The 12697-nt window shown below is 45.2% G+C and overlaps 1 protein-coding gene across 1 annotated transcript in view; it reads right to left on the minus strand.

Moving 5' to 3' along the window:
- Window positions 1-12697, minus strand: part of LOC133062742 (mucin-16-like) — a 107787-nt gene that overhangs the window by 55350 nt on the left and 39740 nt on the right. Inside the window, 8 exon segments of the mRNA XM_061152143.1 lie at window positions 2691-2863; window positions 5246-5313; window positions 5410-5543; window positions 7175-9891; window positions 10054-10130; window positions 10284-10911; window positions 10990-11791; window positions 12083-12559. Of these exon segments, the coding sequence (XP_061008126.1) occupies window positions 2691-2863; window positions 5246-5313; window positions 5410-5543; window positions 7175-9891; window positions 10054-10130; window positions 10284-10911; window positions 10990-11791; window positions 12083-12559 (5076 nt within the window).

A 12697-nucleotide genomic window follows, 5' to 3' on the forward strand; every position in this document is an offset into this window, starting at 1 on the left:
TGGAAATTCCATGGACAGGAATTTTCTAGGCAAGAAAACTGGAGTGGGTTGCCATTCCCTTCTCCAGGAGATCTTCCCAACCCAGGGATTGAACCCATGTCTCCTGCATAGGTAGATGGGTTCTTTACCACTGAACCACCAAAGAGGACCCTATCCATGATCCAGAACCATACTTATTCAAATCCTCTTTCCCCAATTTTCTCTTATTCTCCTACTTTATACTCTCTGGTTGACTCCCAAGTCTCTCTTTCTCTCCCTTTCTGTCACTATCTCAATGGTGTGGGTTGCCATTCCATTCTCCAGGGAGTCTTCCTGACCGAGGGACTGAACCCATGTCTCCCACATTGCAGGCATCTTCTTTACCATCTGAGCCACTTGGGCTTTATCAAGTGAACAATAAGGACAACAATTTCCTGTGTGTGTTTTCAGCCTTATTTGTGTTTCTTCATCCATGATATATAATTTTGTCCTTGCTCTTTGAGTTTCTCCCACTCCCCAACTCTCCAAAGACAAAGCTTGAGCTCTGACAGCATAGTTCTTGGACTTCTGTGATGTTGGGATTGAGAGAGAGGAAGAGAGAGAGAGACTTGGGGATCAGCCAGAGAGTATAAAGTTGGAGAATAAGAGAAAATGGGGGAAAGAGGATTTGAATTAGTATGGTTCTGGATCATGGCTAGGATCCTCTTTGGTGACTCAGTGGTTAAGAATCTGTCTACCACAAGGAGGTCCAACCAGTCCATCCCAAAGGAGATCAGTCCTGGGTGTTCATTGGAAGGACTGATGTTGAAGCTGAAACTCCAATACTTTGGCCACCTGATTCGAAGAGCTGACTCATTTGAAAAGACCCTGATGCTGGGAAAGATTGAGGGCAGGAGGAGAAGGGGATGACAGAGGATGAGATGGTTGGATGGCATCACCGACTCGATGGACGCGGGTTTGGGTGGACTCTGGGAGTTGGTGATGGACAGGGAGGTCTGGAGTGCTGCAGTTCATGGGGTCACAAAGAGTAGGACACGACTGAATGACTGAACTGAACCAACCTATGCAGGAGACATGGGTTTGATCCCTGGGTAGGAAAGATCCCCCGGGGAAGGAAATGGCAATCCACACCAATATTCTTGCCTGGCAAATTCCATGGACAGAGGAACCTGGTGGGCTACAGTCCATGGAGTTGCAAATGAGTTGGAAATGAATTAGAGAATAAACAATAACAACAAAGAAATGTAACTGAAACTTATACTTATTTTGTATTTGATGGTTCGAAAGGGTTTATTGAAATAAAACTCCTCTCTGAGACTGGGCCACATGGTGCCCAGTTAACTTGAGTTATTCAGGTTTTATCTCATTTGACCCTCACACTAATCTTAGGTGACTTTAAAAAAGAACTTCATTCTAAAAAATGGACAAAAGTCTAGAGAGGTCATGACTTGCCCAGGGCCACAGAGTAAGTAAAAGGCAGGACCAGGGCTTAACTGAAGCAAGAACCTGTAATTCACCAAAATCCATAGTAGTTAACTACTGCTTTTAGGTAATTCTTAAGGACTACTGAAATACAAAACAAATTTTAATCAGAGAAGAAAGAAATTGTCCATGGTGATAGAGTGAGGACATAATTAATTAATTAGTTTAAATTGTCATATTAGAGGTCCTTTATTTTTTGAATATTTGTTTCTATTTACTTATTTATTTGGCAGTGTTGGGGCTTAGTTGTGTCACATGGGGTCTTTACTTGTGGCATGTGAACTCTTAATTGCAGCATGTGGGATCTAGTTCCCTGACCAGGGATCGAACCTGGGTCCCCTGCATTGAGAGTCTTAGCCACTGGATCAGCAGAGAAGTTCCTAGAAGTCCTTTAATATGCTATTCCATCCTAATATTGAGCTTGGTATTTAGCTGGGTTAGTCTGCAGTGTAGCCTAGTAATTAGGTGGGCTTAGTTTTTAGAGTCAGTTTAGGTTTGAGTCCCAATTCTACCACTTGTATTAGTTCCTCTGGTCTTGGAAAAATGGATTTCTCTTCCTGAGCCTTGTTTGTTCCTCTGTAAAATATACAAAAAACTCCAAAAATATACATAAAACTGCAAAATATACATAAAATTCCAAATATTCATAAAACTCCATGTTGGGCAGGATTACCAAGGCATAATACATATAACGCTCTAGAACATGGGTCCCTCAATAAATACTAGCCTTTAGTACAGGTGCTATTGTAGGTATTGTTGCTAAGAGCATTATTGCAAAGGAATTTGTTGCTAAAAACACTACTAACAGTTTTGTTGTTTGTTTCTTGGGGGGGTGGGTGGTGTTCCAGCAGGCCCTTGGAGAGTGAGTAAAGGACCACAAGCTGGTTGGGAAAATAAAGACATGAGGATTAGTCACTGCATTGCAAACCCATTGTTTCTTGGGGAAGAGTTAACCCTAGTGACCTCCATGGGCTTGCTTTCTTCCTAGATGTCTGCGTGTCCATTTGGGCTTCTGTGAAAGGTCATTGGAATGAAGAAGACTTTGGAGGGAACTTTTATTTCCAGACCTGAAAAGTTCCTTTTAAGCTGTTCTGAGGGGGAGAGAACTGAGTCCCTATGGAAATTCTAGGTTGTTCCAGAACTATGAAAGTGGGTTCAGAGCAATCATACTGCAAGGAGACCCCATCTGGGGAGCAGGAGGAGACCCCAGCTAGCGCAGAGCTACTCACCATTGACATAGAGACTGTTCCTGTCCAGGGTGTAGTGGTCCAGCCGAGTGACACCCTGGGTCTGCTGGCTTAGTTCCCAATACAGACGTTCTGTGTCCAGCCTGAAGCCTGTGGGATCTGAGCGGTAGGTGCAGACCGCATCCATCCTGGTGCTTGTTTCATCCTTATCAGCCCTGGGGAAGAAGGGACACAGAACAGGAACATGAAGGACACTTAAAGGTTGGATGCTCTTGACAATGCTTCCCCTTCAATTGCACTCCTTGGGTTTTTTTTTTTTTTTTTTTAATTCTTATTGGAGGATAGTTGATTTATGGTATTGTGTTAGTTTCTACTGTACAGCAAAGTGAATTAGTTAGACATGTATCCACTCTTCTTATGATTCATTTCCCATATAGACCTAGGCCATTACAGAGTATCGAGTAGAGTTCCCTGTGGTATAGAGTAGGTCCTTAGTTATCTATATAAATGAGTTATCTGTTCTGTATAATGAAGTGAAGTCACTCAGTCGTGTCTGACTCTGCGACCCCAGGGACTGTAGCCTACCAGGCTTCTCTGTCCATGGGATTTTCCAGGCAAGAGTACTGGAGTGGGTTGCCATTTCTTTCTCCAGGAGATCTTCCCCACCCAGGGATTGAACCCAGGTCTTCTGCATTGCAGGCAGATTCTTAACCATCTGAGCCACCAGGGAAGCCCTTGTTTTGTATAGAGTAGTGTGTATATATCAATCCCAGTCTCCCAATTTATCCCTCCCTGCACCTTACCTGCTGGTAACTATAAGTTTGTTCTCTACAACTGTAACTCTATTTTCATTTTGTAGATAAGTTCATTTTTACCCTTCTTAGGATCACTTCCCTGTTTTTTTAAAAAAATATTTATGTTTTATTTTATTGTTTTGGCTATGCCAGGTCTTCACTGCGACATGTGTGGGCTCTAGTTCCCTGACCAGGGATGGAACCCAGCCCCCCTGCATTGGGAGTGTGGAGTCTTAGCCACTGGACCACCAGGGAAGTCCCTAGGTCAGCACTCTTCCCCGGGTTTCATCTGCTTTTTCAAACACATCTTTTTCCGTCTTATGTGGGGCTCCAGATCCCTCCAGCTCCTAAGTGCAGTTCTCTGCAGGGCCACTCCTCAGCTCAGTTTCTTTCTTTTGTCCCCATTCTTTTTATTAAGTTTTAATTTTTAAAAATTAATTTTATTGGAGTATAGCTGCTTTACAATGTTTGTTAGTTTCTACCATAGAGAAAAGTGAATTAGCCATATATTTACATATGCACCCTCCCCTTTGGACTTCCTTCTCATTCAGGTCCCAGAGTGCATTAAGTAGAGTTCCCTGTTCTATACAGTATGTTCCCATCAGTTGTCTATTTTATACATAGCAAATCAGTAGTGTATATATGTCACTCAGAATCTTCCAGTTCCTTCCATACCCCTTCTGTCTTGATACCCATTGATTTGTTCTTTACATCTGTGTCTCCATTTCTGTTTTGCAAATAAAATCATCTATACCATTTCTCTAGATTCAATTATGTGTTAATTTATGATATTTGTTTTTCTCTCTCTGAATTATTCACTCTGTATGATGCTCTCAAAGTCCATCCACATGTCTGCAAATGACCCAATTTTGTTCCTTTTTATGGCTCAGTAATAAGGAAATGGCAACCCACTCCAGTACTCTTGCCTGGAAAATCCCATGGACTGAGGCTCCTGGTAGGCTACAGTCCATGGGGTCGCAAAGAGTCGGACATGACTGAGCGACTTCACTTCACTTCACTTCAATATTATCCTCATTCTTTTTATTAATTTTGCTCATTGTTTCACCTACCAGCCCCTAGTACACTCCCTGTCTACTTTTCTAGGCAAGAAAACTGGAGTGGGTTGCCATTTCCTACTGCAAAAGCAATTATACTCCAATTTAAAAATGTTATATATAAAAAGAACTAGTTCCATGAAAACATATTTTAAATAAATAAATCAAGGAAAAAAATATCTTTGTCTTGAATTTAAGCTGACCCTATGGTGATTCACCCAAAGCAGCAGCTTTTTCAGGAGGGAAGAAAGATGCCATTCCTCTCTTGTCTGGGAATTCGGCTTGCTGTTATCCATGCTCTTCAAAGTATTCCCATCACATGTCCCTATAGCATAGTACATAGTTCTCAAACTGCAGCCCAGACACCCCTAGAGTTCCTCAACCTTACAGGGCATCCACCAAGTGAAAACTATTTTCATAGTAATACTAAGATATTATTTTCACTTTTACTCTTTCTAGAGTATACAAAGATTTTTTTTCTCCAGAGGCCACAAGGTGAAATATTGTAAAATATGGAATGCAGAAGCATATATTCTGCTGTGTCTTCCACTAAAGCCAGATAGTAATATTGTGGAAAAATAGAAACAATGACCCCCTTCCTCATTATGCTTTTCTTTTGGCGGGGGGTGGGGGTAGGAGAAATATGGTTATTATGCACTCATTCTTCTTCTTTTTTAATCTTTTGGCCATGCCATGTAGCATGTGGGATCTTAGTTCCCTGGGAAGTGGTTTTTGGAAGACGTCTCACCTGAGCAAGGTCAGTCTACAGCCGGCGTACCGGGAACCAATGCTGCTGTTTCTGAACAAAGGCCTGAGCTGGAAAGAATGAGAAGGAGATGAGTGAGAGGGAACAGACAGCAGGGTGTTTGTTGGGAGGTCGAGGCAAGGTGGGAATTGGTGCGGGTCTCTCACCAGCAGCTGCAGGTCTCTCTCAGTGGCTTTGTATATCTTAGAGTCTGAGTTTCCCAGGTTTTCTGTGTAGTTCAGGTTGGTGATGGTGAAGTTGACAGTAAAAGGCATCAAGAAAGGAATTGTAGCTGCAATGGCAAGGACAGTAAAATGAGGCCAGTCCTGAGTCAAGCCTGGGCTAAGGGCGGAAGCTTAGGCTCTGAGGACACACCTCAACTCCATTGCCCAAGTGAGGGTCTGGCAGAGGCTGTCCCACCTGAGACACCTCATGCAGCAGTCCTTGTCCAAGATCCTCCCGTATCAGCTGACCAACCATCCCAGTTTGCTTGGGATTACGTGGATTCTAAGGGCATCCCTGGTGGCTCAGTGGTAAAGAACCTGCCTGCCAATGCAGGAGACACAGGTTCAATCCCTGGGTTGGGAAGATTCCCTGGAGAAGGATATGGCAACCCACTCCGGTATTTTTGCCTGGGAAATCTCATGGACAGAGGAGACTGGTGGGCTACAGTCCATGGGATTGCGAAAAATCGGACATGACCTAGTGACTGCAAAAGCAACAACAACAACATGTAGGTTCTTGGGATGCAGAATTGATCACCTTATTCCCACTTCCCCTTTGCTCTTACCATTTCAGCACGTACTAGCACCTGCATCTCTTTGTCTTAGGGGACTTAGGCCCAGGGAGCATCCCTGTAGCAATGATTCTTGGGAGTTGGTGGATAAATATCTTAGCTCCCTCCCCACCCGAGATGGGTTAATTTCACAGTTCATATTCTGTGCATTCTCCCAGGGTCCCCCTCCAGCCTCCAGACCTGTGAGACAATACATTTCTGTTGCTTAAGCCACTCAGTTTGTTGTACTTTGTGAAGGCAGCCCTAACAAGCTAATTCACCAAATGACTTAGCAATTTCTATTCTAGGTGTATACCCAAGAGGGACTCAGACAGATTGGTGCACACCCAAGTTCATAGCAGCATTATTCATCATAGCCAAAAGATGGACACAGCTTGAGTGTCCAACAGATGACCGGACAAAATGTGGTCCATCCATACAAATGGAATATTGCTCATCCAATGCAGAAGATGGGAGTTCGATCCTTGGGTCAAGGAGATCCCTGGAGAAGGAAATGGCAACCCACTCCAATATTATTGCCTGGAAAATCCCATGAACAGAGGAGCCTGGAGCGCTACAGTCCAGGGGTCTCAAAAGAATCTAATATGACTTAGTGACTAAACAGCAACAACAAACAGAAATGAAGTTCTGATAAACACTACAACATGGATGAACCTTGAAGATATCATGCTTAACAAAATAAGCCAGACACAAAAGGAAACATAAGTTGTATGATCCCTCTTATATGAAATACCTATAATAGGCAAATTCATATAGACTGTGAATAGATTAGATGTTACCATGGGCTGGAAGGAGTGGGAAAGGGGGAATTTTTGCCAAATGAGTTCACAGACCCTGTTCAGGGTGATAAAAAAATTTGAAAACAGGTAATGGGGATGTTTGTACAACAGTGTCAATGTAATTCATGCTGCTGAACTACCCATTTACATATGACTGGTAAATGTATACACTATTTCATATATGCCAAGTTGCTTAGTCGTGTCCAGCTGTTTGTAACTCTATGGACAATAGTCTGCCAGGCTCCTCTGCCTATGGGATTTTCCAGGCAAGAATACTGGAGTGGGTAATAATATTCCAATTATTTCATATATATACATATATATTGTATTTTATCACAATAAAAACATTATTCTTACTTGTTCCTGAAGTCACAGTCACAGAGGCCAAGGTGGATGTTGCAGGTGTGGTCACATGGGCAAAAAGACTTCCAGCCAGTGTGTTGAAGGTGGTTGTGGTCTCGGCCACAGTGGGGCCTGAACCTGTGGCAGCTAAATGAGTGGTCTCAACAGTGGTGGTTTTCAGGATAGTGGTTGTACTTAATCCTTCCACATGACTGGTTTTAGGTCGCATTGTGGTCTCTGATGGTCTCAAGGTCACAGTGCCTCCTGTCACAGTTTTGGGAAATTCTGAGAGTTCAACTGAGGTTGCAGGTGGTGAGGTTTCTGTGTTCCCAGAAGTTACAGTATAAAGCTCAATGGTTGTTGCAGGGGTCCTGGAAGGCCCAAGACCACCAGGGGAAAGAGTCAGAGCAGGGAGGCTTGTACTGGCCTTGGCTTCAGTACTGGTGGCCAGTAAACCTGTGGTCTCTGGTAAACCATGGGAAATAGCTGACATTGCAACAGTTGTGCTGATTTCTGTCTCCTCAGTGGAGACTGAGGCTGTTTCTGTGGGAACACCAAGTGAAACAGTTGGATTTAAATCAACTCTGGCTGTCGTGGTCACAGGTATGGTGAAGACAGAGAATGTTTTTGGTGGACTGAGAGAAACAGTTTGAGATGGAAGAGTTATACTAGTCTCCAACTCAGGCCAGATGGATGGTGAGGCTGTGGTTTCTGATAAATGAGGAGAAACAGTTGAAGCAGGAGAATTTGTGCTTGTCTCTACACTGGAAGAGGTGACTAATAAGGCTGTGGTTGCTGGTTCACCAGGAGAAAGAGTCAAAGGTAGAACAGCCATAGTGGTGTCTGTCTCAGAGTTCACTGTATCTGGTAAACTAGGGGAGACAGTTGTACCTGGGACAGCTGAACTGGTTTCTGTCCCAGGTTTGGTGGCCGTTGAGGGTGTGGTGTCAGATTCACTATGGGAAACACTGGGGGTTGTCCTGGGAACAGTTGGACTGGTCTCTTCAGGATGGGTGACAAGTGAGACTGTTGTATCTGGCTTCCCAGTGGAAACAGTCATAGTTTGAACAGTTGAACTGGCTTTTGTCTCAGAATGGGTGACCCATGAAGTTGTGGTCTCTGGTTCATGTAGGGAACCAGTCAGAGCTGGAAAAGCTGTACTGGTCTCTGTCCCAGAACTGGTAACTGGTGAAGTCACCATCCCTGGCACACCAGGTGAGACAGTTGTAGCTGGGACAGCTGAACTGGTTTCTGCCCTAGGACTGGTGGCTGTTGAGGGTATGGTGTCTGATTCACTCTGGGAAACATTGGAGGTTATCCTGGGAACAGTTGGGCTGGTCTCTTCAGGATGAGTAACCAGTGAAACTGTTGTATCTGGCTTCCCGTGGGAAATAGCCATAGATGGAACAGCTGAACTTGTTTCTGTGTGGGTGACCTCTGAGGCTATAGTCTCTGGTTTGTTCATGGAATCAGTTACAGTTGGAAAAACTATACTGGTCTCTGCCATGGAACTGGTAACCAGTGAGGTCACCAACCCTGGAACCCCAAGTGAGACAGTTGTAGCTGGGACAGTTGAACTGGTTTCTGCCTCAGGACTAGTGTTTGCTGAGGGTGTTGTGTTTGATTCACCATGGGAAACACTGAAGGTTGTCCTGGGAACAGTTGGACTGGTCTCCTCAGGATGGGTAACAAGTGAGACGGTTGTATTTGACTTTCCAGGAGAGAAAATCAGAATTGGAACAGCTGAACTTGTTTCAGTCTGGGTGACCCCTGAGGCTGTAGTCTCTGGTTTCAGTGTGGAATTAGTCTGAGTTGGAAAAGTTGTACTGATCTCTGTCACGGAATTGGTAACCAGAGAAGTCACCAGCCCTGATACACCAGGTGAGACAGTTGTAGCTGGGACAGCTGAACTGGTTTCTGTCCCAGGACTGGTGGCTGTTGAAGGTGTGGTGTCTGATTCACTCTGGGAAACTTTGGAGGTTGTCCTGGGAACAGTTGGACTGGTCTCTTCAGGATGGGTGACCAGTGAGACTGTTGTATCTGGCTTCTCAGCAGAAACAGTCATAGTTGGAATAACTGAACTTGTTTCTTTCCCAGAATGGGTGACCTCTGAGGCTGTTGTCTCTAGTTTGTGAGAAGAATAAGTCAGGGTTGGAAAAGGTGGAACAGCTGAACTGGCTTTTGTCTCAGAATGGGTGACCCATGAGGTTGTGGTCTTTGATTCATATAAGGAATCAGTCAAAGTTGGAAAAGCGGTACTGGTCTCTGCCTCAGAACTGGTAACCAGTGAGGTCACCATTCCTGGTATACTGGGTGAGACAGTCATAGCTGGGACAGCTGAACTGACTTCTGCTGCAGGACTGGTAGTCGTTGAGGGTGTGATGTCCGACTCACCCTGGGAAACATAGGAGGTTGCCCTTGGAACAGTGTGGCTGGTCTCTTCAGAATGGGTGACCAGTGAGACTGTTTTATCTGGCTTCCCAGGGGAAACAGTCGTAGTTAGAATAGCTGAATTTGTTTTTGTCCCAGAGTGGGTGACTGCTAAGGCTGTTGCCTCTGGTTTGTGTGTAGAATCAGTCATAGTTCTAAAAGTTGTACTGATCTCTGCTCTAGAACTAGTGATCAGAGATGTCATAACATCTGGTACACTAGGTGAGATAGTTGTAGTTAAAATGGCTGAACTGGCTTCTACCTCAGAACTTGTAGCCATTGAGGGTGTGATGTCTGATTTACTATGAGGAAAACTTGGAATTGTCCTAGAAATAGGAGTATTTGTCTCTGTAGAATGCATGACCCATGAGGCTGCTATCTCTGGTTTATGTGAAGAATCAGTTGGAATTGTAAAAGCTGTACTTGTCTCTGTCCCAGAACTTGTGAAAAGTGAGGTCACCAACCCTGGCATAGTAGAGAGGACAACTGAAGTAGCTGAACTGGCCTGCACCCCAGGATGAGTTACCAATGAGGCTGTGGTCTTTGGCTCAACAGGAGAAAGTGTCAGAGCTGGAATAGCCATACTAGCATTTATCTCAGAACTGGTGGCTTGTGGGTTCACTGTATGTGGTACACTAGTGGAAAGAGTTGGAGTTGAAATAGCTGGACTGACTTTTGGCTCAGGACGAGTCACCCATGAGGCTGTGATTTCCATTTGACCTGGAGAAGCAGTCAGTGTTGGAAGAGTGGTACTAATTTCTTCCCCAGAACTAGTAACCAGAGAGGTCACCAACTTGGATACACTAGGTGAGACAGTTGTAGCTGGGACTGCTGAACTAGATTCTGTCCCAGGACTGGTGGCTGTTGAGAATGTGGTGTCTGTTTCAGTATGGGAAGCATTGGGGGTTGTCCTGGGTAAAGTTGAACTTGTCTCTTCAGGATGGGTGGCAGCTGAGACTGTTGTGTTTGGCTTCCCAGGTGAAACAGTCATAGTTGGAACCACTGGAATTGTTTCAGTCCCAGAATGGATGATCCCTGAGGCTGTTGTCTCTGGTTTGTGTGTGGAATCAGTCAGAGTTGGATAAGTTGTAGTAGCCTCTACAACAGAACTGGTAATCAATGAGGTCATCATCTCTGATACACCAGGTGAGATAGTCATAGCTGGGACAGCTGAACTGCCTTCTGCCCCAGGACTAGTGGCTATTGAAGGTGTTGTGTCAAATTCACCCTGGGAAACACTGGGGGTTGTCCTGGGAATACTTCGGCTGGTCTCTTCAGGATGGATGACCAGTGAGACTGTTGTGTCTGGCTTCCCAGGGGGACTAGTCATAGTTGGAATTGCTGAACTTGCTTCTGTCTCAGTATGGGTTACCCCTGAGGCTGTTGTCTCTGATTTGTACATAGAACCAGTCACAGTTGGAAAAGTTGTGCTGGTCTGTGCCACAGAACTGGTAACCTGTGAGGTCACTATCCCTGATACAGCAGGTGAGACAGTTGTAGCTGGGACAGCTGAACTGAATTCTTCCCCAGGACTTGTAGCCACTGAGAATGTGGTGTCTGATTCACTATGAGAAACATTGGAGATTTTCCTGGGAACAGTTGGGCTGGTCTCTTCAGGGTGGGTGACCAAAGAGACTGCTGTATCTGACTTCTCAGGGAAAACAGTCATAGTTGGAACAGTTGAACTGACTTTTGTCTCAGAATGAGTGATCCATGAGGCTGTGGTCTTTGATTCATGTAGGAAATCAGTCAGAGTTGTAGAAGTTGAACTAGTCTCTGCTGTGGAACTGGTAGCCAGTGAGGTCACCATTCCTGATACACCAGGTGAGACAGTTATAGTTGGGACAGCAGAGCTGACTTTGGCCCCAAGACTGGTGACCACTGAGAGCACGGTACCTGATTCATTCTGGGAAATAGGCATTGTCTTGGGAACAGTTGGGTGGGACTCTGGAGGCTGGGTGACCAAGGACACGGTTGACTCTGATTCATGCAGGAACCCAGTCAAAGTTGGAAGGGTTGTACTGGTGTCTGTCCCAGAACTAATGACCAGTGAGGTCACCATCACTGGTTTGCTAGGTGAGACAGTCATCACTGGAGTGGCTGAACTGGCTTCTGCCCCTGGACTGGTGGTTGCTGAAGATGTGCTGTCTGATTCTTTAGGGGAAAAATTCAGAGTTGTTTTGGAATCAGGTGTGCTGGTCTCTGTGGAATGGAGCCATGAGGCTGTTGTATCTTGTTCGTCAGGGGAGACAGTCAAAGTTGAAAAAATGGAACTGGCTTCTGTCCCATGATTGGTGACCCATGAGGCTGTTGTCTCTTGTCCATGTGGGAAATTAGTCATAGTTGGAAAAGTTGTGCTGGTCTCTGCCCCAGAAATGGTGGTTGGTGAGATTTCCACCCTTGATACATCAGGGGAGACAGTTGGAGTTGGAACACTTAAATTGGCCTGTGCCCCAGGATGGGTAATCAAGGAAACTGTTGTTTCTGGCTTACCAGGGGAAACAGCCAGAGTTTGATCAGCTGAGCTGGTCTCTGTCCCAGGACTAGCAACCACTGAGGTCACCATCCCCAGTACCTCAGGGGAGACAGTAGGAGTTGGAACAGCTGTACTGACTTCTTTCCCAGAACTTGTAGTTGTTGGGGGTGTGCTGTCTGATTCACTATGAGAAACATTCAAGATTGCCCTGGAAACAGTTGGACTGGTCTCTGCAGGATGGGTGACCCATGAGGTTGTGGTCTCTGGTTCATCCGAGGAAATAGTCAGAGTTGGAACAGCTGCACTGGTTTCTGCCCCAGAATTAGGGGCCAGTGAGGGTATAGTCTCTGGTCCTCTACTGAAAATAGATGAGGTGGTTATGGGAACTGCAGTGCTGGTCTCTACCCCAGAACTAGGGACCAGTGAGGGCGTAGTCTCTGGTCCTCTACTGAAAATAGATGAAGTTGTCATGGGAACTGCAGTGCTGGTCTCATCTCTAGATCTGGTGGTCAAAGAGGCTGTCATCTTTGGACTATCTGGGGTTGTGACGATCGTTCCTATTGTGCTTGTGCTGGCCTTTTTATCTGATGTCCTGAGGAGAGGCAGCATTCCTGAAGTGGGAATAGACACTC

Source organism: Dama dama, chromosome 9 (assembly GCF_033118175.1).
Source record: "Dama dama isolate Ldn47 chromosome 9, ASM3311817v1, whole genome shotgun sequence".
Taxonomy (NCBI): Eukaryota; Metazoa; Chordata; class Mammalia; order Artiodactyla; family Cervidae; genus Dama; species Dama dama.